The sequence below is a fragment of the Triturus cristatus genome, chromosome 1_1 (assembly GCF_964204655.1).
Source record: "Triturus cristatus chromosome 1_1, aTriCri1.1, whole genome shotgun sequence".
Lineage (NCBI taxonomy): Eukaryota > Metazoa > Chordata > Amphibia > Caudata > Salamandridae > Triturus > Triturus cristatus.
The window spans coordinates 43,705,825-43,732,947 of NC_140579.1; the positions used below are offsets into that span (position 1 = coordinate 43,705,825).

General features: G+C 50.9%; 1 protein-coding gene across 2 annotated transcripts in view; it reads right to left on the bottom strand.

Moving 5' to 3' along the window:
• Positions 1-26,485, bottom strand: part of LOC146869314 (solute carrier family 12 member 6-like) — an 818,593-nt gene extending 792,108 nt beyond the window's left edge. For both annotated transcript variants that reach the window (XM_085648043.1, XM_085647962.1), the window contains exon 1: positions 26,268-26,485. In XM_085648043.1, coding sequence (XP_085504169.1) covers positions 26,268-26,385 — 118 coding nt within the window. In that variant the 5' untranslated portion in view covers positions 26,386-26,485. The remainder of the gene's footprint in view (positions 1-26,267) is intronic.
• Between the last annotated feature and the right edge of the window lie 638 nt (positions 26,486-27,123).

The window sequence follows — 27,123 nt, forward strand, 5'->3', positions numbered from 1 at the left end:
CAGGAGTTCACGTCTGAGCTCAAGGACGTCCGACGCGATGCGGATAGTATTGGCGAAAGAGTGGCGGACCTAGAGGGCAAGAGTGATGGCAAGGACGAGGAAATCGCAAATCTTCAGCAGGAGATTATCCGCCTGCATGATCAGCAGGTGGACCTACAGGTACATCTTGACGACCTCGAGAATCGCTCCCGTCGTCATAACATCCGAATTAGAGGCGTGAAAGTGGACGACGACACGAAGGACCTGTTCGCCTACTCGCGGGAGCTATTCAATCACATCTTGGAGCGCCCGCTGGATACGAGCCTGGGGATAGACCGAGCGCACAGGGTGGGTCCCCCTAGGGCGTCCTCGGAGTCCCCGCCGGATATCCTGGTATGCGTGCAGGACTACCTTACCAAGGAACTGATCATGCAAAAAGCACGCCGTATGCAGCCCTTACACTTTCGAGATCACAAAACGGTGCTGTTTCAGGACCTGTCTGCGCTCACGCTGCAAAAACGGCGCCTGTTCAGACCTATCACGGCACACCTCCAGCATAACAACATCCCTTATAGCTGGGGTCAACCCTTCCGTTTGGTCTTTCGTAAGGACGACAAACTCTACCAGCTGCGCTCTCTGTCCGAGGCCGCCAGCTTGCTGGGGGTGGCCCTCCCCGAGGAAGGAGGGGGAGAGGGGGCCGCCGCCTCCGGCACGCGACAGGCTGGGCCTCGCTGGAGGCAGCAGGGTTGTAGACGCCGTTTTAAAAAACCGCCAGCTACTGAGATCACGAAGGGTCGTCAGTCGGCGTTGGAAGCTGTGTCAACGGAACTTCGGGGCTCGCAGAATGGCTGATCTGGACAAGCACGGTACCTGATATATGTCTTTTCTTGCAGCTGGATCCTCGGCGGGAGGGAGGCTTCTTTCCATGATTGATGGACGTTCCCCAATGACTTTTTGCCACTCGCAGGCGTGCGACGGATTATATGGTTACAGTTTTCATGGTTTGGGTTTTTCCTTTTTTAGTTTTGAGGGGGTTTGTTGGGGTGGGAGAAGGGTGGGGGCCCCGTGCTAGTCTTTCCCGCACAGCCTGATTCATCGCTTGCACTCTCACGTCCCTGTCCCGCTGCCACTCCGACGGCTTAGAGCCCCTGTCGGCACTGCTGTTCCGCGGCAGGGTTCCCCATGTGTTACCCATCATGCCACCCGCTACACTTAAAATACTGAACCTGAATGTCCGGGGTCTTAACAACCCAGTCAAACGTAAGGCTGTTCTATCCTACCTGGAAAATTCCCAAGCGGATCTCTGCCTCTTGCAGGAAACTCATCTGCTGGCGCGCGACTGCCACCGCCTTAGGTCCCGGAGGTTCCCCACCCAGTTGTTTTCCTCCGGCCCCACTAAGACAGCTGGAGTGGCGATACTAGTGGCACAGCGATTTCAGGGGGAGGTCCTCCACAAAGTGGCCGAGATCAGGGGACGCCTTCTGACCTATCGTCTCGCTCTTGGGGGGATGCCATTCACTGTTAGCTCCATCTACGCCCCGAACGAGGGTTCTGAGCGATTTTTGCATTCTGCACTCACAGAATCCACGACCACACCAGACCGCCATATCATTATAGGGGGGGATCTTAACCTGGTGTTCGACACTGTTCAGGACCGATCCGGTCAGCGCTCACACCAAGCTGGGGCCATTACTGCTGAGGGGCTTGCGCGCTTGCAGGACTTGGGGCTGGACGACCTCTGGCGATCCCTGCATCCCCGCGATAGGGAGTACTCCTTTTACTCCAATGCGCACAAGACCTATGCCCGATTAGATTACCTATTAGTTTCTGCACCGATGAGAGCACTTGCGACAGCGGCAGACATAGGGGTGGTGTCTTTATCGGATCATGCCCCGGTGACCGCTGTTTTCACTCTCCCACCCATACCACGTCCCTCTAGGGTGTGGCGTCTCAGAGTTGGCCTTTTGCACCGCAACGAGGTCCTTCAGCGCATTAAGTGCACCATTCAGGAGTATCACACATATAATGACAACACAGACACTTCGCTGGCTACGCAATGGGCGGCGCTAATGGCAGTCCTTAGAGGGGAGTTCATTTCTATCTCGGCGGCGGACAATAGGGACCGTGGCCGCAAGAGGGACGAGCTTACGCAACAGGTGGGAGAGTTGGAACGCATACACCAGAGAACGGGGGCCCCAAGAGTATGGCGGCAACTTAAAGCGGCTCGCCAACAGTTGACAGCGCTGGACCAAGACAGGGCGGAGTATGCGGCACTGCGGCTGAAACACGCTTACTATGCAGGGGGGATAGGTGTGGGCGGCTCTTGGCTCATAAGCTCAGAGAGGTACGTCAACGACAGACTGTTAAGCGGATTTCTAGGGCAGACGGCTCGACAGCAACGGATGATAGTGCTATTGCAGAGGCGTTTCGCGACTTTTATGCATCCCTGTATGCGGAGGCCCCGTTGGCTAGGGCGGAGGGGGAAGCCTTCCTGGATGCGGTGGATTTACCGGCTTTGTCACCTGAGCAGGCCAAACACCTGGACAGAAGCATTCATTTGGACGAAGTCGTGTCCGCCATTTCGCGGCTTAAACTAGGGAAAGCCCCGGGTCCGGACGGTTTTCCCGCTCTCTTTTATAAGAAATTTGGCTCGCTGTTGGCCCCGGTCCTTACTAAGCTGTTCAACTCCTTTGCCGCTCAAGGAGCTATCCCAGGCGACCTCCTGGAGGCGTCGATAGCAGTGATTCCTAAGCCGGGCAAGGACGGTGCGCAATGTGGCTCCTACCGCCCGATATCACTCCTCAATGTGGATCTTAAGCTATATACGGGGATACTGGCCTCACGCCTTTGCCCTCTTATGCCGGGGCTCACGAACCCGGATCAAGCATGCTTCATCCCCGAGAGGCAAACGTCTGATAACACTAAGCGGATACTGCATCTTATAGAGAAGGCCACTCGGGCACCGGGGGAATACATGATGCTTGCCATTGATGCCGAAAAGGCGTTCGACCGGGTTCATTGGCCATTCTTAGAACAGGTACTGGAGAGGGCTGGAATTGGCGACCGCTTTCGCACGCAGGTCCTTAACTGTTATAGATACCCCACAGCCACGGTTAGAGTGAACGGATGCACGTCTTATAAATTCCACATTGAGAGGGGCACGAGGCAGGGATGCCTGCTGTCTCCCCTCCTCTTTGCCCTCTATATGGAGCCTCTGGCCCAGAGAGTGCGACAGAACCCAGAGATCACGGGCATCCGGTTCGGGGGCTTCGTTCATACAATCAGCTTGTATGCGGACGATGTACTGCTGTCATTATCTGACCCGGGCCCTGTCCTCCCAGCGTGCTGGGCAGAATTGGAGGCTTTTGCACGGGCGGCCGGGTTTAAGGTGAACGCGGAGAAATCCCTGGCCCTGGATCTGTCGTTGTCGCGGTTCACCCGTGAGCATTTGCAATCCCGACTCCCTATTCGTTGGGCAGCGGACACGATACCCTATTTAGGGATCCAACTAGCCCCATCGCTTTCTCAGATAGCGCAGACGAACTATGCACAGCTGCGCGGCAGGATCCGCCGGGATCTCGATAGATGGCGGCAGTATCCCCTCTCGTGGTTGGGCAGGATTGCGGCGGTTAAGATGACCATCCTCCCGCAGATTCTCTATTTCTTTCGCACTATAACTCTTCGTCCACCGGCGGGATGGATTCGAGTGACACAGTCAGATCTGGCTCGATTTATCTGGAATGGGAGGAAACCGCGGATGCGGCGGGCGCTGGGGTTTTGGCGATTCCAGATTTGGGACTCTACTTTCGGGCAGCTCAGATGTGATATTTAGTGGAGTGGAGTAGATGGGAGTCCGAGAAGCATTGGCTATTTCAAGATCAGGCGGTGGCTGCGCGACCGCTACAGGACATCCCCTTCTTGCGCAAGGCGCATCGACCGCCTAACCTATATGCCTCCTATATTACGCGGTTCTCCCTGGAGGTATGGGACGCCACTAATGTCACGCACGAACTCACATCGTTCCCGTCCCCGCTTACCCCGCTGATAGGCAACCCCGATTTTACCCCGGGACTAGAAGAGGCTGCTTTTTCGAGCTGGAAGGGATCGGGCTGTAGGTCCCTGTGTCATGTTTATGGAGAGGGGGGTGGTGACCTCGTTCGCTTCTTTGCGAAGGGACTTCGGGCTGCCGGAGGTGGAGCGGTTACGGTATCTGCAGGTACGGCACTGGGCGCTTCAGCCGCAGGTCCGCTCGGGTGGGGAGCGGCGCCTTTCCCCCTATGAACGATGGCTTATCACTCGTACATCCGACAAACACCTAGTCTCAGACCTTTATAAACAGTTGCAGGTTAAACACAAGCACACATACAATGCGCACAGGCTCCGATGGGAACGAGAACTGGGAAGAGCCCTGACTCAAAGATTTGGAGGACATCTATTACAGGGCACGACACTCGGCTTATCATATGGGGCTCACAGAGACCCTCACAAAAGTAGTGACTTATTGGTATTATACCCTTTTGGAAACTGGTGCTGGATGAAGTGGACAAGCACTTTGAGACAGAGATACCGCGCTTCCCTGCTTATGTGCTCTTGGGTCTGCCCATCCCCCTGACATACCCACTACGCTCCCGCAGAGGCCGATTGATGGCCATCGCGTTGGGGTCTGCTATACAAAACATACTTGCACACTGGCGCACACCTCAGCTGCCGACCTTTGTGGGATGGCTCCACCGCTTGTGGTATGTCCTGGGTATGGAAAAGTTGGCGCTGACCTTGGCTGGGGAGGGAGACAGGTGCAGGGAACTGTGGCAGCCCTTTTTATCGCTCTTGTCCTCAGAATTTAGGGAAGTTACATGTCCCCGATATTTAAGGTTGTTACGTATTGCAGAGACTTCCGATGGGGACGGACATTAAACCTTGCGGGCCTTGGGCGTGCTGTGGAGCGTGGGAGGAGGGGAAAGGGCTTGACGGGCGGCAGGGGGGCTGAGTTATTTGGGGGGGGGTTTGGTGGGAAATGGGGGTTCACAGTGGTACGTTGTGGTCTAGTACATGATCATTCAGTTCGAGCACACTTCGGGGGACAAGGGAATGACAAGGGCCCAGATGGTTGTTCTGGCATTGTAAGAGGCACTCGGGTCTCTCTGTATGTTCTTTGTCCTGATGTTCTTTGAGCTATCCCTCAATAATAAAAATTTAAACCATAAAAGGGGTGTGGCCAATGAAGCATAAATAGGCCATACCTCTTGGGCAGGATTCCTAAGTAATTAAAGGTGCAGTTCAAAACATGTGAGCTAAACTCCTGCGCTTTACGCAGCACACCATCTGACGCTTTAAACAGCATACCACCTGACAAGTATTTAGGTGCCTTTCTGCAAGTTTTCTATTATTGCATACTGACATATCACACAACAACGAACATATGACTAAAACAAGCCTGACCTATTGGTTTTGCCAATGACCGTTACATAAATGTTTAAACAGGAGGATCACTGATAATATCTCATCTAAACGTAACTCATCTATTTGCCCTCTACCAGACTTAGAGCATTTTTGTTTATTTGCCCAGATTTATCTGTCGCACATCAACACTATTTAATGCCAATGTTATTTAAACATGCTATATACATGGTTCGACGCAATGTCATTGTTTGATTTACCCAACTTAGTTAATATACGCTACCATCTGTATACATTTATTACATCTTTTTTATCTATTAAAACGTTATTCTAATTCTGAGTAATATGCAATATAAATACAAGTATACAATAAATGTGTTCATTCACATCTTTTACACCATTGTGAGAGAAGACCAACTAGAACTGATCAAAGCCTTCTCTTGACCAAGGTCTTTCATATTCAGTTCCCCTCTGGGATAACAATTGCCTGGCAATGGGTTCTCAGACACACCTCTCCTTTGAGGGTAGATCTAGAAAAGGTATTGACCATAAGCCACTGACCATAGGGGATGTGCCCAACCCCTGCGGGGGCTGGAGTGGGTTTTCCAGGAGTTAGGAGGAAGAGAGAGGAAACTAAATTAAAGGCTCAGTTGTGCCTTTTAGCAAAACTTGAGAGCAAAGCATTGTGGCTCGCTTTAGTGGTAGGTCTGCTTCAGGGAAACAGGATTTTGATCACAGTGTTGTAAAAGACAGGAGAATGTACCGGATTTGTAGCTGAAATCACTTAGGGTGTTCACCAATCACAGCTGAGTACATCCTGTAAGAACTAATGCAACCAGGCTCAAGGAGACAGGCAACTGGGACAGAAGAAATTACCCACTGAAATAGGTTACGCTTCCTGATGAGTGGGGACTCTACTTTGACTTGCATTTCTGTTTCTGAAAGGTTTCTCTGACGTTTAGGGATGCTAGTCGCTTGCTGACCAACAGAAAAGAAGGCACTTGAAGGGCCTGACTGAAAGAGGCCAACCCGATGCAGTGCCCCTTTCCCAAGATGGGGAAACTGTTAAAGATTCTACAGCCAGAGCCAGCTGCAGATGCCTGAAGAAATACATCAAGAGCAGTAAGGACTGGATTTTGGCCTTGAAGTTAAACCTAAATGAAAATGAGGAAAACGTATTGCTTGGGTCCAGGAAGGCTACCCGGAAGAAGCAGAGACGTTGACGAACCAGGAAAGTAATGAGTGGTCCCTACAACTGGAAACTTTGGGTTGGGTTCTAAAGAATCAGTCCCAAGGACATTTATTCATCAGATATTTTTAAAGAACATTTAAACCTACATGTGATTGAAACTATGGTTGTAAGTGGCAGTATTTAACCATTATAACGTAGGGCAATGCGTTATACATGTGCCAACAATTAATGTAAGCTGCCTTCAAGAGGCCATTTTTGAGAACCTCTGCCAAGCTGTTGGTGCTGTTACTTTAATACTTCCAAACACTGCTTTTGATTAAAAAAGCACTTCAATTCTTGTCTTCAAGTCTCCTGAACTATAGATCATATTTACTTAATTTATGTGTTATTGTGATCATAACTGTTGTTCTTTTTAACTAAATCGGATTGGGAATTTTTACTTATAATAAAACTGTGATGTTTTGATGTTGCTGTTTTTGTACACATGTACATTTCCCTTGCTTCTTTTGCCAAACGGAGTTAAACATGAGATTTATCGCGGCAACCTCTCCACCTAAAAGAAATGAGATTGTGTTGACTTTGAGGAAGCACCACTTCATATCAAAATAAAGACATCTCTTCAGTATTCCTACAATTATGGGCTACAGAGAAAGAGGGACCCTTCGCTGTCTTTCAGGAAGTATGCAAGTTTGTAGTTGTTTTGTAGGTTGCTACTTCCGATTGTCTGTTTAGCTTTCGACCAAGGGGCAACTCAACGTTTTAAAGCAGGCAAGACAATGATGGCGACCTGAGGGCCAAATGGATGTGCATGCAGCCAATGGAGAAAGGGCCATTTCCCGACCAAAAAAGGAAGGCGAAGCTGAGCCTCAGTTCAAAAGAAAACAAGCATTGGCATAGCCAATAGATCTCACCTTTGGGACCTTATAAGTGTTTAGTCATGCAACAGTTGCATAACTAAATACTTATAAGGTCCCAAAAGCGAGACCTATTGGCTATGCCAAGCGGCTATGCGGCCACGAAAGTGATCGCAATCAAACATCAAAGCGGCGAAAGTGCGGCGCACGTGCCCCCGCACACATGCACTGTAGCCCTAGGCTGGCCTGGTAGCACTTTTTGGAGCCCTCTCAAAAAGTCTCGGCAGACCAGCACATGCGCTGGGTCAGGCGAGACCTAAAAAGAGGGCTGGGAAAAGGACCCAGGGGGCAAAGACAAGAAGCAGGTGAAACAAAGAGGAAGAAACATATGGGGCCCCCCCGAAAAGTTTGCTGAAAAGCAGGGGGAAACTAGAGAAGCAGCTGGAACAAAAAGAAGCAGAATGGGACTGGATCAGTGAGTCTTACAAAACAGAGACTGTGCCTAGAAAGCAAAGAAACAGGGTACTGCCTAGGGGATAGGAAAGGAAGTTACAGCACAGCATGTGGAGTCCTGGTCTAGACGTATGACCGTCATCCTGCATGTATGGATACCGACAGGGAAGACTCAAACTTTTGTTTTTTTAGAGGTCGCTAAATAGAGCATAAGTAAATTCAGGAATAATATCCATTTGTCTACAAATGGTACATATTCTGGGGTGGGGGAGAGAGATACAAATTCTGGGTCAGGGGAGATAGAATGGGAAACGAGACACAGACCATGGTCATTTAGTGGTCTGTAGCCATGTGCATGGGCTTCTATTCGAAAGGCCTTACTTGTTCGGTTGGTGAAGATGTCTGCTCCCCAAGAGAACAATTCATCGAAGGAGCAGGGAAGAGAAAAGCTGTCGGACTAGGTGTGAGGAGTTCTGTTGGACTTGGCCCTTCTGGCAGGTTCACCCCTAAACTTTTTGCTTTTACTGGTGACCTGGTGGTAGTGATTTTTTGGTTCCTGCGCACTTTCCCTGTGTCCCAGAGTAAAGTGCGTGTGCACTCTGAGTGCATTTGGTGAGATAGGCCTGCCCTCCCATAGGAATGCATGGGGAATGTATGTGTCCCTGGTAGTTCCTGATGCGTGGGGTGTGCAGGCTCGAGTTTGGTATGTGCGGACTCGTGTGATTGAATGCTTCGCAATGATGTATAATGCGTGATTATGTCATGTGCGGAAGTGCCACTTCAAGGAGTTGGCATATTAGTGTAAAATGTGTCTGGCGTGTGATTGGCTGGAGCTGGCTGGTGAGCCTGGCTCCAGGAGTCTGGGTGGGTCTGCCCCAGTGGTGAGTGTGAGATTAGCATGCTGATGGCTGGGGAGGAGTGCCCCTTGGACCTGAATAGGGCAGGGCTTTCCCTACACAATGCTGGCTCCGCCCCCTGTGGTGCGACTGATGACCCTAGCCCTGACAGTGAATAGAGTGAGGGGCTGAGCACATCAAGGGTGCTCCCCAACCAGCTGCGACTGGTTTTCCCCCTCACCCTGAACAAAGAACAAAGGGAAAAGGTGTATAAGAAGGGGCTGTGTCCCCTTACAATTTGTTCTCTTCCAGGATCCTATCTGAGGGGGGCTGCTGCTGTAGCTGGACCAGAGGACCGCCACTTGGACTACCTCCCTGCCTGGAGGCCCAGTGAGCTGGCTCTGGGTCCAGCCTTGCCCCCCCTGCCTTGCTGCATACAGGGGAGAACTTTGCTGGACTTTGGTATTCTCCCCTGGAGCGCCTGGGAGGTGCTTTTATTTGACTTGTAGCGCTGGGAGCGCTTTGTTTGGGACCCCAGCGTCGAGGAGCGCTTTCCTTGGCGCTTCACTGAAGCCTCCAGCGCCTAGAAGCGCTGGACTTGCCTTTGGCGCAAAGAGCGCTTTCCCCTGTGCCCTCGGCGCCAGGAGCGCTTTGTTTCTGATGGCGGGTGCCCACCCCGCTTAATTAATTTGTTCTATAGCGGGTGCCCACCCCGCTTATTTCCACCTATTTGTACTTTAATGCGTAGGCGGGAGCCCACCCCGCGCTTCGGAGAAAGTCGAGAAGATCACCGCTGCGGCCGGGCTCAAAGGAAGTCAGGCAGCCACAGAGGGGACGGGGGCGTGGCCAGGTACAGGAAGCGGACGGGAGCCTACCCCGCGCTCCTGCAGCCGGACGAGGGAAGCCCCGCGGAAGGAGAGTCCGCACCGGGACCAAGAAGTGAAGACGGACGGCGGCTTCACCAGCGGGGCTCCCGTGTGTGGTGAGAGCCCCACGGGTGTGTGTAGAGTCCGAGGAGTCCCTGCCGAGTCCCGGGTCCCAGGAGGGGGCCCGGGTGAATCTCCAGTCACGGCTGCAGAGGGAACGCCGCCTCCCAGACAGACGGTGAGTGCGGGCGTCCCTGCTCCGGGCATTGTGTGATTAAGAGCCCTGAGAGGGCTCCAACTGCGAGGGGGCATTTCTATCATGCCGGCACAAGGCACGGGGGCAGTACGAGTGTCGGGCGGCTCCGGAAGGCAGCGGGCCACCCCAACGTGTTCCCGAGCCCCGAGGCTCCAACTACGGGGGCATTTTCATTTTGTTGACTGGTAAGAGCGGCCCCGGAAGGCAGCGGGCCGCTCCAACGTTGCCCCACATTTGGTCCAGAGCCCACGAGGCTCCCACGCCGGGCATTGTTGTTTCAGAGCGCTCGGGCGCTCCAACGTTGGGGGCACATTGTTCTTGAGCCACGAAGGCTCTAGGGGGCATTTCTTGTGGTTAGAGCCCAGAGAGGCTCCACGTGACTGCTATATTTGTTTTAAAAGGCACAGTGGTGCCCACGCTCATTTTCCCAGCTGCCCAGCACTTAGTGGGCAGCTGCAACGTGTAGGTTGTGCCTTGTGCGCCCTGGTTTGCGCAGCCTGCGCAGCCTTGCCCTGACTCTGCTGGACACAGGGCGTTTGAGCCCCTGAAAGGCCAGGTTGGCCTGGGGACAGGTTGCTGTGTTGTGCCCTCACCTAGGGTACAGGATTATTGTTACTGGTGTACTTTTGCGCCGGCGCAATGCCTTGATGCTATGTTTCTGTCTAGCTGTGCCTATGCGTAGGAGAGGGTTTTTCCTGGTATAGGTTATGCTGATGTGTTCATGATTCCCTGCATAATATTTTCCTAAGGTGGTTAGGGTTGCGTAGGTGGTACTTACCTGTTACCAGTGATTACTGGTTGTGCGCTACATTTTCTATTTTGTGCTACAGTAATTTTATATCCTATGTTCTAAGTGCTAAGTTCTAAAAGTGCTAATTTCTGACAGTGGTCCATGTGGCCCTGTCCCCTGTACATATAATCCCTTGTAAAATTCTGCCCAGTGCCAGTTGGCACAGTGTAAATTGTGTGACTAGTATCTCATGTGTTTTGGTATAATACAAAGGCTATTTTTATATAATACCTTGTATGGAGTTTCTTTTGTGGTGGGCCTTGGGTGTTGTTGCTGGGTGCGCGCGCAAATGCTTTACACATCGCCTCCGGGATAAGCCTGACTGCTCGTGCCAAGCTACCAAGGGGGTGAGCAGGGGTTATCTTTGGCGTGTAACTCCCCAGCCCTGACTAGAGTGGTGGTTTCTGCCTGGCTTTGGCGCTAGCCCTAGCCAACCAGAAATCGCCATTTCTAACAAGTTCATATATTTCAAATGCCATGCAAGAAAGATATGCGGGAATTGTGTGATTCTCTTTCTTGAAACGAGAAGGGAGGCTGCAAGGAAAGGAGTATCACAAGTGATCCGCAAATAACTGCAGATGCTGGTTGTCAACTCCTTCTGCGGGAGCTGGTCACATTAAAGATGATTTAGGATAGGATAGGATATATGTTTTTAACGCAGTGGCGTCTTGGCGCTAGAGTGAGTACGAGTATTACAGCCTATATCATACACCTATGTTATGGCAAACAGCCAGGTCTTCAATTCTTTCCTAAATACTAGTCTGTTTGATTGAAAATGCATGGCTGTTGGCAGTGTATTCCACAGCTTCGCTGCGCAATGGGAGAAGCTCTCCCACCCATCTCACTTTCCTGATCCTATCAATATGGAGAAGACCCAACGTGCTGGATCTTAGTGAGCGAGCTGGAGTATAGGGTCTGAACATTTTTTGAATGGCCTTGGCTCCTCCACCATAAAATGCCTTGTGGACCAAGCATAGGGCCTTGAAATCAACTCGCCGCTGGATGGGAAGCCAATGAAGGGCTCGGATTCCAGCGGAGGTTGGTTGACCTCTTGGTATGTTTAGGAGTAATCTGGCGGCGGCATTTTGTAATGATTGTAACCTGCTCATTTGGAATTTGTTGGTCCCCAGTAGCAGGCCATTACAATAATCTAACTTGGACAACAGAAGAGCCACTACCACTGTCTTCTGTAATTCCTTCCCGATAAAGGGAAATATCTTCTTCAAGGTTTTAATTCAAAAGAAACAGGAAGAGGTGAGGCTGTTTACCTGGGCAGAGAAGGTTAGTTGACGGTCGAAAATAACTCCCAGGTTTCTAACCTTATGAGCCGGACTGGGGCATTCTCCAGCTGTCGTTGGCCACCACGAAGCATCCCACTGGGGTTGCCCCTGGCCAAACTCGATAACCTCCGTCTTATCCGTATTAATTTTTAGGAAGCTGTGGTTCATCCAGGTCATAATCTCCTCTAAACAGGTGTGGAACCTGATGGCTGTATCTTCAGGCTGTTTAGCAATTGAGATTATGAGCTGGGAGTCATCTGCATACGACACTAAAGCAAAACCATGCTTCCTAATGAGACTGGCCAGGGGCAGCATATAGATATTAAATATCGTTGGTGATAATGCTGATCCCTGGGGAACCCCACAGGGCAGATAAAAGCTATCTGACTGCAGGCCCTCCCAGTACAGGCTCTGTACTCTCCCCTCCAGAAATGAGGATAGGAGGGACAGAGCCGAAACCCCGATCCCTACCTCCCCCAGCCGCTGCACTAACACCGTGTGGTTCACAGTGTCGAAGGCTGCCGACAGGTCAAGTAATACAAGAACTGCATTACCCCCACTATCAACTGTTCTCCGGATCTCCTCGGCTGCTACAATTAAGGCTGATTCGGTCGTTAACATTTACGTAACCTAGGGGACTCGAAAAAGCTAGTGGCCAAATGAACAAGCAAGGGCAAACCCTTTAAGTTTGCATGCCCAAATGTATATAAATTATTGTGTAATGTCACTGTGCAACCTGATAAATGGCGCCAAAAGCTTTGGGAATAAAAACGTGGGCACAGAGATAGAATGTACAGAGACAAGTCTCAGATATTCTATGCATATTTGTGCATGCCTCTAATTATCTGTGTTAGCACAAAGTCAAATCTCCTGGTTTGGCGAACGCTCATTTGCTTTATTCAATGAGACACTCTAAAGTGTTCTCTCACTTTGGGTCCACTACTCATCGTCCCATGAACTGAAGCTGTGCCTTACTGATGAGGGCTAACAAGGCCACTTCGGATGTGGACATGTCTGTGTTCTCATCCAGAGGATACACCGCTTAGCGGGTTGGGGGAACTGTTGCCATAGGTTCAGGCATAAGGCTTATTTGCACAGAGCTAGTTCCTATCTGCAAAGGTACAGTAAACACAACAAGCATTGGCATAGCCAATAGGTCTCGCCTTTGGGACCTTATAAGTGTTTGGCCATGCAACAGTTGCATAACTAAATACTTATAAAGGTCCCAAAAGCGAGACCTATTGGCTATGCAAAGCGGCCCTGCGGCCGCGAAAGTGATCGCGATCAAACATTAAAGCGGCCGTGGGGCCGTGAAAGTAATAGCGGTAAAGCGCGGCGCGTGCGCCCGCGCGCATGCACTGTAGCTCTAGGCTGGCCTGGTAGCACTTTTTGGAGCCCTCTCAATAAGTCTCGCCAGACCAGCGCATGCGCTGGGTCAGGCAGGACCTAAAAAAGTGTCTCCAGTACTTTAAACAAGCTTCCTACACAAATAGCTGCTATTGCAAATGTGCCATTTTCCTCTGCACAACATTTTATGGGTGTTTTAACATTACCTCCAATGGGTGAACACTTTGTTGCTCTATATGCAACATATTTTAATGCAAAAGGTGATAATTAACTGCACGCACAGTGGTGCCTAGCCTCACCCTTACCCTCTCCACTACATCTCATACCTATAAGCAGCAGCACTACCACACCTTTCTTGTTTTAACCTCATATACATCATTCAACATATCCAATCTAGCTCCAACTTCAGAAAACATCTTTTGGGCACTAACAACCTAACGTTTTTGTGCAAAAGCAAACATTACTAATCGTAGGGGAAATGGCCAGTGCCTCATTTATTTAAATAGGAAAGGTTTAATTGATTTCTGAAAGGCCAAATAATTTTGGATTTTATTTACAAAGATTGGAAGTTCATTCCGAAACTTATGATCCTGAAAGAGAAGTCACCATCCCCGACCGGCGGGCTCAATTTGTCTGGGGAACTGGAAGAAGAGAATACCCTGAGGATCTCAGAGATCTTTGTGGATAGCAGTGCTTTAGATGTTTATCAGTCAGATGAGTGTTTATTGTTGTAGACTTTATGAGTAAGGCAGAGGATCTTAGGTCCAAGGACAGCCAGTGAAGCCTATGACATACAGCCGTCGTATGATCATTTCTTTAGCTTACAGACCAGACTTAATTCTTAATTCTGGAGCCTAAATGTTTGAATTGCCAGCAAGCCTAAATTTGGGGAATTACGCTTCTAACCTAGCTATAATGCAAGAACATACTACCATAGCGCAGGGATCACTTGGAAGGAATATTAGAATGTTCCTATGTGCCTTCTCCAAAGCTAGGGTTAACAGGGGACATATGAAGGGTGAAGGACAGAGTCTCATGATGAATCATCTTCCACAATTAGATCTTTGCCACAGGGATTGGTGGGTCACCCACAATGAAGGCTGTAAGCAGATGCTTCAACAAACTTACCTGAGAAGTAAGATCTCTGGTTTTGTCAATGTTTAGGTTTAGGAAGTTGGGGTCCACTCATTGCTGGGCAGTGCCCAGATCATCATGCAAACTGACTCAGCGATCCACTGCTTTTTGGTTTAGCTGCATCATGATATGTGTCATCCATGTATGAAAATGCTTGGCATCCAAATGAGTGGATAAGTCATAGCAGAAGTTGAATGCAGAGATTAAATTGCATCAGGGACAAGGAGGTGTCTTGCAGCACACCGCAATAAATTATGTCACATGTCTACAAAAAGGTAGCCAACCATACCAATTGTGCGTGCCTTTTTAAGACAAATCCAAGCTAACTGCACAGTAAACCTACGAACCTTCAGTCTACAAGTCTTCTTAACAGCACTTTGTGGTGTACTGTACCAAAGTCAGCATAGAGATCCAGGAGTATCATTATGACTGCATCATCTTGATCTGTCATAGAGACTAGCACCATCTCAGCACGGCTCTGTTAGCAAAAGTCCAGGTGCCAGTAATTCATCCAAAGGTTTGCCTCTTCCAGGACCATGGACAGTTATTTAGCTACCAGCTTATCTAACATTTTTCCTTAGGCTGGTAGAAGTGCTATTTGGAGATAATTATTATACATTTTTCTTTTTTTTCCACACAAATGCTTCCAGGTGTTTTTGTTTTCAGTAAAGTGTCTAATGGCTCTTTCTTCCATGAGGCCTGAACCATACCAGACAGAAGTAAGAGTTTCCAGAAGTTCAGTGGTTTTTCCCATCAGTAAAGGAGCAGGAGTTTTTAGCACAGCAGAAGTGTAGGGTGACTCCAACTTAATAGATAAGAGTGAAGGCACTACTTCCTCTATAGCTTCTGAAGCGGATTGTTTTTATTTTTAACTGTTTTCCATAAACATCTATCTGCACAGGAAGTGATATAACTGGATTCTCCATCACCCATCTGCACAGGAAGTGACATCACTGGATTTCCCATAATCTCACTACTCTCCCTTCCCAGGACCTACTTAATGGCTGCCACAGCGTCGACACGCAGCAGGTGTACCACTGACACACCAAAGGCAATGCAGTCAGTGCCCGTCTGCACCTGGACCACGCTCAATGTCAGAAACCCCGGTCCTCTGCCATTTCATCGCTACCATGCTTGACCGTCTGCCTGCTAAAACCCCAGCCTCTGCTCCACATGCTGCTGCCGCACCACACAACATTGAGGGAGAATTCTCCTGCACTTCCTTCAAGTTTTCTTGCCCTTACCAAACACTCACCACACTGGCAGCACAGAACACTCGCTGACACAAACAGTCCTGCAATCACCCACACAACAATTCACACTTGCGTGCATGCTTATCAACACCCAGTCACTCACCAAACACGCCACAGATATCTAGAACATGCTGCACGACAATGCCCCAGATCTACTTTTTTCATGGAACCTTGGCTGAACACTACATTGGCCCGTGGCTGAACACTACATTGGCCCATGACATCACCACAGCCATCCCCCCTGGATACAAAAAGGCCAAGCAAGACACACTTTACAAGCCCAGAAGCGGAATCACCATCATCCACAAGAATACCATCGGCTGCATTACATCCAAGGACAGGTCTCATGCTGCAACATTGAAAACCTGTCATTCAAAGTTCATGTCACAACCAACTTAACCCTAAATGACACTCTCATATAAAGACCACCGGGACTGCGCACCAACTTCACCGACCCCATTACAGCCTTTGTTGCACCATCACCCTCAATGCTAGCAATTACATCCTACTTGAAGACCTCAACTTACACCTGGAAGACCAACCATGTCAACTCCAATTCGAGAGCCCTCATTGAAGACCTTGGAGGCCTGGGCCTCACCCAATTAGTAAAGCGGCCTACCCACTTCGCCGGATACCTGCTGGACCTTATTTTCTCAAACTTCTGCGACATCCAAGTCGACATGCCCAGACCAGTTCAATAGGCAGACGTGCCCTCGTCTAGTTTAGCATCCAGTCCTAACGTGCATGCACCACCTCCAGACCAGCCTGCCAAAAGTGGAACAGCATTACTGACAAGGGGGGACCCAGGGGGTGCAGGGCGCGAGCCAGGTCTCCCCCTGGGTGGCTTCGCACAATGGAGCGGCCACCCAGGTGCCAGGGTAGAGGGTTGATTAGGAGCGCGAGGCGCGCCGAAGGTAATAAGTAGGGGGAGGCAGGGGCGGGAAAATCACTGGGCCCTCGGGAGCGGGGAGGAGGGGCTGGTTACTCTTTTTGTTGCATCGCGCTTCCCGTAGTTTTGCGCAGGCGTCATGGCGTCACAGGAGGCGGTGCGGGAGGCGTTACGGGTGCTGCACGAAGCCGGCAGGAGTGACCTGTTGAAGCCCGGCGTTGCTGGCCAGGCATGGGTGGGCTTGGACCTCGCACCCCGTAAGGCCAGGAGGGGCGTCGCTCGAGCGGTGGCGGCCTGTCTATCCCCGGGACCCGACGCGGTGGAGGAGGTCGCGATGTGTCCGGTGGGGGCGCCGGAACCGGCCCAGTTTGTGGACCACGAGGCGCAGGCAGGCCCGTCGGAGGAGGCGGCCGAAGAGGCGCAGGTATGTGCTCCTGCACGGCTGGTTGTGGGCCCCAGGCGGACAGCAGTGGGAGGAAGGAGGGGGCGGTCCCTCTCGAAGGCCGGGCTGCGTGGGAGGAGAGCCGGTTGCAGGGCCGGTTGTCCGGCCGGGCGTGCCAGGAGTGAGGGGCGGGGGAAGAGTATGGAGGTTTTGCAGGTCCCTGGGCCGGTTCAGAGGCAAGCCATCACCCCAGTTATAGGGTCAGTTGATTTATCTTGGCATAACAGCTCACAGCTGGTGCAATTGAACGGGCAGACGTTTCTGTTGAGCCCTGCGACGACACTGCCTGGTGTTTTTCGCCCGGAGGTGCCTACCGACTGCCCCTTAAGGAGGAGTACAGTGGTTGTGACACCCAGGGGGGTGTCTGGGGCCATGGGCACAGGGGTGACGGGTCCAGTTCAAGTGAGTGACGGCGCGTTGGGGCGGCAGAGTGCGCCGGAGGGGCCGCTTTTTGTGTCATCGTCTGCCAGTTCTCCTGAGCCGATTGGCGCTTCCCCCCTTGTTAGCACTGGTGACTCTACTGGCCAGGCAGCTTTTCAGGGCCCGAGCTCCACGTTAGGGCGCGCAGCACAGTTTTCCAACTTAGAGGGGTTTCCCGTTAGAGGGTTACAGGCGCCACGAGATGGTCAGTGGATCTGGGTGCACGGGGCCGAGGCCTCGGGCGTTGGGAGGGGTGGCAGTTTGGAGGGGCAGGGGGTAACGTCGATTGGAAAGGAACGTATTGGTTTGAGCGGCTTCCAGGAAGATATGCCGGTTTTAGCCACACGGTTTGCGGCCGGCAAGCGCAAAAGGCGGATGGAGCACGCTGTGGCTCTGTCTGGGGGGCCTACTGAGGGGGGGCGATCTGGAGCGGATTGCCTTTCCCAGCAAGGTCACCCCTCCACTAGGGGGACTGTTCAGCAACGTTTGGGGTTTGGGAGAGGGGGTTTTCTGGAGGGGACGGGGGACAATGGGGCACCTGTTGGTGATTTTGGTGTCTTGGGTCAATTGAATTTGGACAGTGATGAATTGGAGGAAGGGGAATTGAGGGACGGGGATGGGGCTTGTGGGGCACACCAGGCGAAGCCTGTGAGGGGGAAGAGGGGTTTTGTGGGGCAACCAAATCTGCTTAGTTTTTTGCAGACGTCTAGTGCGGACAATGCAACGGACCAGGCTCTGGAAGATACCAGTCGCACGCAAGCAGCATGGCCCGTCAACGCTCTTCGACCAGCTCCTTTGCCTTCAGGTACTACGGGGTGGTGGTCGGTTTGGCAACAAGGGGGTCAACCACCAAAAGCGACCAGGTCTATTGGTACTGGGGGAGATACTTTGGGGGACAAGACAGTGTCTGAGCAGCAAGGTTCCTCCTTGGGTGTGGGAAAGGGGGGGGTTGCCCCCGTCCCTGGGTCTCAGCCTCCTCTGGAGCAAGGTAAAAGGGTCCCGGAGGTAGTGGAGGAAGATAAAAATATCCACAAGAAATTGCCGTATATGGGGATTGCCATGCCGTTGGGCTCACATCTATCTGATAAGACAAAAAACAGGATTTGGAGACATGAGTTTGTGGATGTTTTTAAACTGTTGCACCGTGACATTCAGGCAAAGGAGGGCTCCAAGGAGGAGGAGTGGGAGCTGGCGAGGCGTCCCAGGGTGCCTAAGAATATTGAGAACTGGTCGTCTGCTTTCCTGATATATGCCAGTGTATATTGTGAAAAATACCCAGATAGGGCGGTAGCGATTTTCAAATACATGGATATTATTCGGAAGGCTCAGAGTTACTTTGGGGGTTTTGCGTGGCTGTCTTATGACGAGGAGTTTAGAGCCCGTCTAAGTGTGTCTCAGGACAGACCTTGGGGTGATGTGGATTCCGAACTGTGGCTTCAATGGATGGCGTCTTCTCAGCCGCCTGCTACTACGCACACGGCTAGTGGTTTACCTATATCCTATCGGCCCTTTCCCGCTCGTCCCGCCCAGCCTGGGGCGGGGTTTGGAGGCAGAGGTCAGACCCCTATTTTTGGAGCCTGTTGGAATTTCAACAGGGGTTTCTGCAATAGGCAGTTTTGCCGATATAAACATGAGTGTTCCCAGTGTGGTGGAAGGCATCCCCTCACGCAATGCTTCGCCGGCCAGAGGTTCAGTGACATGGGGAGGGGACAGAGGGGAAGGGGCAATGCTGTCCAGTTTGCAGGAAAGGGGTCCTACTCCGGTTAAGGTGGAGGTTCTGGGGCAATGGTTGCAGGAGTATCCTGATGTTGAGGCCGCCAGTAGGCTTTTTTGGGGTTTCAAGGAAGGCTTCAAGATAGGTTACCAGGGGCCTAGACTGGGTAGGTGGTCTGATAATTTGAAGTCAGCTAAGGAGTTGCCACAGGTGGTTCAGCTGAAGTTGCAGGGTGAAGTAGAAGCCGGAAGAGTTGTTGGTCCTTTTTCCAACTGTCCAATGCCCAATTTGATTGTATCTCCACTGGGGGTGGTCCCTAAAAAGAAAGCAGGGGAATTCCGTATGATACACCACCTGTCATGGCCTGAGGACTCCTCCATTAATGATTTCATCTCGCCCGACGATGCCTGTGTGTCATACGCTTCGGTGGATGATGCCTTGCGTTTGGTTAGATCGGCAGGGAGGGAGGCGCAATTGGCCAAGAGTGATATCCAATCTGCTTTTAGGCTGTTACCCATTCATCCTTCTGATTTTGAACTTTTGGGGATGCAGATGCAGGGAGCCTTTTATGTAGATCGAATGCTTCCTATGGGCTGCTCTATCTCTTGTGCCCTCTTTGAGCTTTTCAGCTCATTTCTGCAGTGGCGATTCACTCAGGTTACTGGACATGCCCTCATTTGTCATTATTTAGATGATTTTCTTTTCATTGGAGTTCAGGGTACAGGTCAGTGCCAAGGAGGAGGAGTGGGAGCTGGCGAGGCGTCCCAGGGTGCCTAAGAATATTGAGAACTGGTCGTCTGCTTTCCTGATATATGCCAGTGTATATTGTGAAAAATACCCAGATAGGGCGGTAGCGATTTTCAAATACATGGATATTATTCGGAAGGCTCAGAGTTACTTTGGGGGTTTTGCGTGGCTGTCTTATGACGAGGAGTTTAGAGCCCGTCTAAGTGTGTCTCAGGACAGACCTTGGGGTGATGTGGATTCCGAACTGTGGCTTCAATGGATGGCGTCTTCTCAGCCGCCTGCTACTACGCACACGGCTAGTGGTTTACCTATATCCTATCGGCCCTTTCCCGCTCGTCCCGCCCAGCCTGGGGCGGGGTTTGGAGGCAGAGGTCAGACCCCTATTTTTGGAGCCTGTTGGAATTTCAACAGGGGTTTCTGCAATAGGCAGTTTTGCCGATATAAACATGAGTGTTCCCAGTGTGGTGGAAGGCATCCCCTCACGCAATGCTTCGCCGGCCAGAGGTTCAGTGACATGGGGAGGGGACAGAGGGGAAGGGGCAATGCTGTCCAGTTTGCAGGAAAGGGGTCCTACTCCGGTTAAGGTGGAGGTTCTGGGGCAATGGTTGCAGGAGTATCCTGATGTTGAGGCCGCCAGTAGGCTTTTTTGGGGTTTCAAGGAAGGCTTCAAGATAGGTTACCAGGGGCCTAGACTGGGTAGGTGGTCTGATAATTTGAAGTCAGCTAAGGAGTTGCCACAGGTGGTTCAGCTGAAGTTGCAGGGTGAAGTAGAAGCCGGAAGAGTTGTTGGTCCTTTTTCCAACTGTCCAATGCCCAATTTGATTGTATCTCCACTGGGGGTGGTCCCTAAAAAGAAAGCAGGGGAATTCCGTATGATACACCACCTGTCATGGCCTGAGGGCTCCTCCATTAATGATTTCATCTCGCCCGACGATGCCTGTGTGTCATACGCTTCGGTGGATGATGCCTTGCGTTTGGTTAGATCGGCAGGGAGGGAGGCGCAATTGGCCAAGAGTGATATCCAATCTGCTTTTAGGCTGTTACCCATTCATCCTTCTGATTTTGAACTTTTGGGGATGCAGATGCAGGGAGCCTTTTATGTAGATCGAATGCTTCCTATGGGCTGCTCTATCTCTTGTGCCCTCTTTGAGCTTTTCAGCTCATTTCTGCAGTGGCGATTCACTCAGGTTACTGGACATGCCCTCATTTGTCATTATTTAGATGATTTTCTTTTCATTGGAGTTCAGGGTACAGGTCAGTGCCAGGGAGCTCTGCGGGCTTTTCAGACGCTGGCGCAGGAGCTGGGTGTGCCATTGGCCCCGGATAAGACAGAGGGTCCCAACACGACGATGGTTTTTCTGGGTATTGAAATAGACACCATTGCAATGGTAGCAAGGTTACCAGCGGAGAAAGTTCAAGAAATCACTGCATTTTTGTCATCTGTGATTGACGAGCGCAAGTTGGAGCTCAGGAAGGTGCAGAAGCTGTTGGGTTATCTCAACTTTGCATGCAGGGTTGTCCGGGCTGGGAGGACATTTTGCAGGAGGTTGGGCATGGCTATGTCTGGGGCTTTTCTTCCTCACCACAGAGTGCGTATTTCAGCGGCTACGAGGGCTGATCTGGCTATATGGTTGACATTTCTAGCAGAGTTTAATGGGGTGTCTTTGTTTTTTGCGGACGAAGACATGATTTGGCAAGTGCAGATCTACTCGGATGCCTCTGGTGCGCATGGATTTGGGGTATTTTGGGAGGGCCGCTGGTGCGCTGAGAGTTGGCCACGGCATTGGATGTCGCAAGGGCGCAGTATTGCTTTTCTTGAGTTTTTTCCACTTTTGGTTGCTCTATATGTCTGGGGCGATGAGTTTCAGAATCGTTCAGTGCTTTTCCACGTTGACAATTTAACGGTGGTTCAGTTGATTAACCAGCAGAAAGCCAGGGATTTGAGAGTTTTACGCTTGCTGCGCGCTTTTATGCTCAAATGTTTACAGCTCAATGTTGTGTTTAAGGCGCGTCATATCCCGGGTGTGCATAACAGTATAGCAGACTCTCTGTCTCGTTTACAGTGGGCGAGATTTCGCAGGCTGGCTCCTGGGGCGGAACACACCAAGACGCCAATCCCGCAGTGTGTCTGGGAGTGGGGGATTGAGACTTGCCGCTTTTGTGGAAAACTCCATAGCGGCTTCTACACGACGGAGTTATCAGCAGGCGTGGAGAGAGTTCTGGAGCTATGGTAAACTGTGTGCTGAGAATAGGGGGAGTTGGACCGATGCGCAGTTGGTGCTAGGTTTTGTGTTACACTTGATTGACAAAGGCCTCTCGCATACTACTATTTCTGGCAAGTTGGCGGGGGTTTCTTTTTACGGGCAATTGTGGTGGGGGAGGGATTTGGTTCGGGGGGTTTTGGTGAAAAGGGTCCTCAAAGGCTTAAGCAGGGTGCAGGCGGGGACAAAACAGTTACGCAGGGCGATAACTTATGATTTGCTGCAAGGAATGCTGCGGCAGTTACCTTTGGTATGTTACGATGAGTCTGAGTGCAGGCTGTTTAGATTATGTTTCTTATGGTTGTTTTTTGGGGCTTTCAGAGCCTCTGAACTGCTTGGGCTGCGTAATAGGCCAGGTATCCGCAGTGATGAGGTATTTATTGAGGGGCACAGGTTGAGCCTGTGGTTGAGAATGTCAAAGAAGGATCAGCTGGGCAGGGGTAAATGGGTTTTCTTAAACCGAAGTGAGGATGGTTTGTGCTGCCCGGTAGGGGAATGGGAAAGTTTCAAGACTTCTAGTGGTTTGGCCATGGGGCTTGTGTTTTGCCACGCCTCAGGGCAGCCTATTTTGGTGGCTCAGTTGCTAGCGGTCATGAGAAAGGTACTTCTTCTTTTGGGGGAAAACCCTTTATGTTTTGGGACACACTCTTTCCGGATCGGGGCGGCTACAGAGGCGGCCAGGTTGGGGTGGTCCTGGGCAGACATACGCCGTATTGGGAGGTGGAAGTCCAAATGTTGTGAGAAATATGTGCGGAAAGTCTCTGCATAGCTTCTCGTTTTTTCTTTGGTTAATCATTGTTTTTCTGTCTAGGTCTGGCTCCGGGGCCTGTATGTTTGAAAAAATCGACATGGATAGTAGGACACTCCTTCGTTAAATGGGCTGCAATCTATGCCGAACAGCAGATGTGTGGGCGTTCCCTTGGACTGTGCAGTGCCAACCACGAGGTGGTATGGAAAGGAAAAGGGGGAATGCGTTGGGGGGGGTTTGTTTCCGATGCTGGCCACGATGTGCTCTGGAAGGGGACCGCCACATTTGCTCATTCTTCATTTGGGTGAAAATGACCTCGTTGATTTGTCAGGGCTGTCATTAATAAAGCTGATGAAACACGATTTGGAAGTCCTCCGGGCTACCTGGGAGAGCACTCAGTTGATCTGGACGGAGTTCATTACAAGGTTGCACTGGAGAGGAGCACGGCATCATGCAGCAATGGAAAAAGCGAGACGAAAGGTTAATCGCACTATGAGACATTTTTGTGAGGGTCACGGGGTGCAGGTCCTAGCTCACCCCAACATTAAATGCACGGAAGGGTATATGTTTCGGGAGGATGGGGTACATTTATCTACAATGGGGCAAGCATATTACCTGCTGGAGTTGCGGGATTTGATTGCAAAAATTTGGAAGGAACAAATATGGTGCGCTTGAAAAGGGTTTGTGCACGACCACTAAGTTGCGGGGTTGGGCAGGAAAACTCTGTGGGTTTTCCTGGATGGCGGGGTTTTTGCTGGGGGGGTGGGCAGCCTTGAGCGGGTTAGCCTATCCTCCAACGGGGGAGGGGGGGGGAGCAGTCACGTGATCAGGAAATGAGAAGTAGGGGAAAATGCACACAGGGGTCGGGATTCTGTTTAGGTGTAGGGTTTTTACATTGGGGGTTAGGTTTGGGGTGATTTGAGGACAAACTGTGGAAAGTTATTGCATTGCAAAATTATGATTTGGCACCTGTCTTAATAAAGTGGCCTTTTTTGCTAACAAGTAAGTGGTGGTTGGTGATTTATTGTGCGAGGGGGGACCCAGGGGGTGCAGGGCGCGAGCCAGGTCTCCCCCTGGGTGGCTTCGCACAATGGAGCGGCCACCCAGGTGCCAGGGTAGAGGGTTGATTAGGGGCGCGAGGCGCGCCGAAGGTAATAAGTAGGGGGAGGCAGGGGCGGGAAAATCACTGGGCCCTCGGGAGCGGGGAGGAGGGGCTGGTTACTCTTTTTGTCCCACCCACCCACCCTCTGGTTTATTAGCATTGTTTTCTTCAACAATTTTTCCTGGTGTTGGCATTACACCGACGTGCTTTTTCCTTTTGCCACGATAAGACAGGTTTTTCTTGTGTTTTGTTTTTCCGGCTGTATAGTGTCCTGGGTAGGCGGGGTTTTTGCTGGGGGGGTGGGCAGCCTTGAGCGGGTTAGCCTATCCTCCAACGGGGGAGGGGGGGGAGCAGTCACGTGATCAGGAAATGAGAAGTAGGGGAAAATGCACACAGGGGTCGGGATTCTGTTTAGGGGTAGGGTTTTTACATTGGGGGTTAGGTTTGGGGTGATTTGAGGACAAACTGTGGAAAGTTATTGCATTGCAAAATTATGATTTGGCACCTGTCTTAATAAAGTGGCCTTTTTTGCTAACAAGTAAGTGGTGGTTGGTGATTTATTGTGCGAAGACGAACACCACTCTCAACACACACCGACCAGAACACAGCATTTGTCTACCCAAAGACAGCAAGAATTTCAAAAGTTGAAACCAAAAATTGGGCTCCCTCCTCCGTCAACCCTCTGGCCCCCCTCAAATACAACAAGATCCCAAAACTTCCTCCAGCAACTGGACCAGAAAGACCTCGATAAATGCATCCCGATCTTATCCAAAGTACCAATGCTACCCTCATGGCATTATTAACTGTGCCAACAAGGGATTTCTTTTAGTACACTCAGTTCAGCATTCAATATGCAAAGCAATAGTGGCAAGCTCCGTCTGGTAGCTCACATTCGATTATTCAAAAATTGAATTTACTCAATTCCATCAGACTAAATCTGCAACAAATACTCTTCAAAAGGGTGTGTTTTAAAATGCAAACTTTATAATGAAAAAAGATTTTTCAAAGGGTACAAAAAACTATTACAGATATAAATATAAAACAACACACAGCAACTGAGGTTACAAATAATTCGTTGTTACACCTCATGGGCACTAATGTGAGCATCTATTCCCAACAATATATATAGAAGGAAAATGTAATGGATCAAAACAGAAAACAAATCTTTAGGAAAAGTAAATCACAAAGGAATTAGATGTGGTTGTCGACGTTTCGGTCTATAGGGTTTAAGCATCCGTTAGACCATCTTCAGGACTATGAATTTGAATGTTGAATGACCCTTAAATAATTTAGGCCACTAACACTGCAGTCAATATTTGTGGACTGTGGCCTCAACACGTTTGTCACAGGACAAACAGTGATGAGGTAGACACATTTTGAGTATTAAATACAATGATGTGTCAGGAAAAGGCGAAATTCAAGTTTCAGAGACAAAATGGGGGACTTAAAAAAATATAGGAAGGGTGGCAGGAACAGAAAGCAACCGATGGCATAGAAAAAGTACTTAAGATTATGGAAACATCACGATGGGCTGAGGGCTTAGAAAGGAGGCAGTCGCACCCTGTCTGAGGCAGAAAGTCCAGAGCTGTTGACAACACTTTCTCTGTGTTTCCCTAAAGTGCATTCGTTATAACCAGCCTGCTTGTTTATTTGCTCCACTCTCGGAAAATGTCACGAGTTTAATCAATGTATGCAGTAAAAAACTCAACTCCGCCCCGTAAAATAACCATGGCAGTTGTCTGGGGGTGAAAGGCAAGAGGGCTATCATAGACAGGATAGTAGATCACTTGCCATCCTCATGGAGTTTCCTGGGCACCGAGATTTGTGCATGCGAGTCTCGAGAAGGGAAACTGCGGTACAGGTCACAGGAAAGATAGCAGCTTGTGCAAAGCAAATATGTGTGTGCGCAACCTGCCACCGGTAGAGGGGCAGAACCTCGCTAACTTATTCCGACATCAATGAAAATGCATACCACTGCCACAACACGTGGGTATTTATGCAGAGCAAAGTGCAAAAACGACACCTGCGAGTCGCCATAGTCCACTGTCCACTGATGGATGAAGGCTTACACACCGAAAGTCACGTGACGCGGGCAGACCAATAAGTCTTATTACAAAGAGCGCACAAAGCCGCAACGCCAGAGCCCAGCAAGTGCGCATTTCTCCTCCACGCAGAGGACACCTCGTCCATGGCGCTCTCGACCTAGCCGCCTCCCCTGAGCCTCGCAATTCGAGCTCTGGCCACAACACACAGTTTCGCCTTAAGTCAGTGAGATCTCCACGGGAGCCACCACACAAAGCGCCTCACCTGAGCGCCCAGCTTCGTTGAGGTCCGTGAGGCGAGCTGTCACTCGGGCCAGGCTGGGACCCTTCTCGTCCTCTGCGGGGTCTGTTTCAGACACCTTGGTTACCGTGAAGTGCGGCATGCCTGCCTCGAGGAGACTCTCCGGTAGTCCTTCCTGCCTGCCTGCTCGGCCGGTGCTGGCCTAGAGGGAGGCAGCGTCCCGATTGAGAAGCACGTGACCGATGCTGGGGCGGGGACGCCACCCAGCCCTGCCCCGCGCTGTTTATCCGTCTCTTAGCAGCGTACGTTTTGCCGCCAACCGTGCTCTCCGCACTCAGCAGCCGCCAGGCACCTCGACGCGCACCTGGAGACGCCAACACACGCAGGTGCACAAGTGTACAATTTTTATTCACGCAAACCAAATCAAATAAGGTGTTTGTTAAGCGAGACTACTCACCCAAGGGTCTCAAGGCGCTGGGTGTGTGTGTGTGTGTGTGTGGGGGGGGGGGGGGAGGGGCTTCGCAGGTTCCAGTCCATCAAGGAGGGGGTCTGTCGAAGAGCCAGGTTTTGAGGTTGCTTGCGAAGACTGGGAGCGATATTGTCTGTCTGAGGTGGAGTGGAAGGTCGTTCCAGGCTCTGGCTGCGCGGAAGGAGAAGGAGCGGCCTCCCGATCTGGTCTTTCTGGTGCGGGGGACCACTGCGTAGGAGAGCTGGGCTGATCGTAGGGTCCTTTTGGGTGTGTGTAATTTGAGTCGGCTGTTCAGGTATGCTGGTCCGGTGTCGTGGAGGGCCTTGTGAGCGTGGGTTAGCATCTTGAAGGTGACTCTAGCTTCGATGATGAGTTTGCAGGTGCTGGGAGATGTGGCAGTGTCTTGGCAGG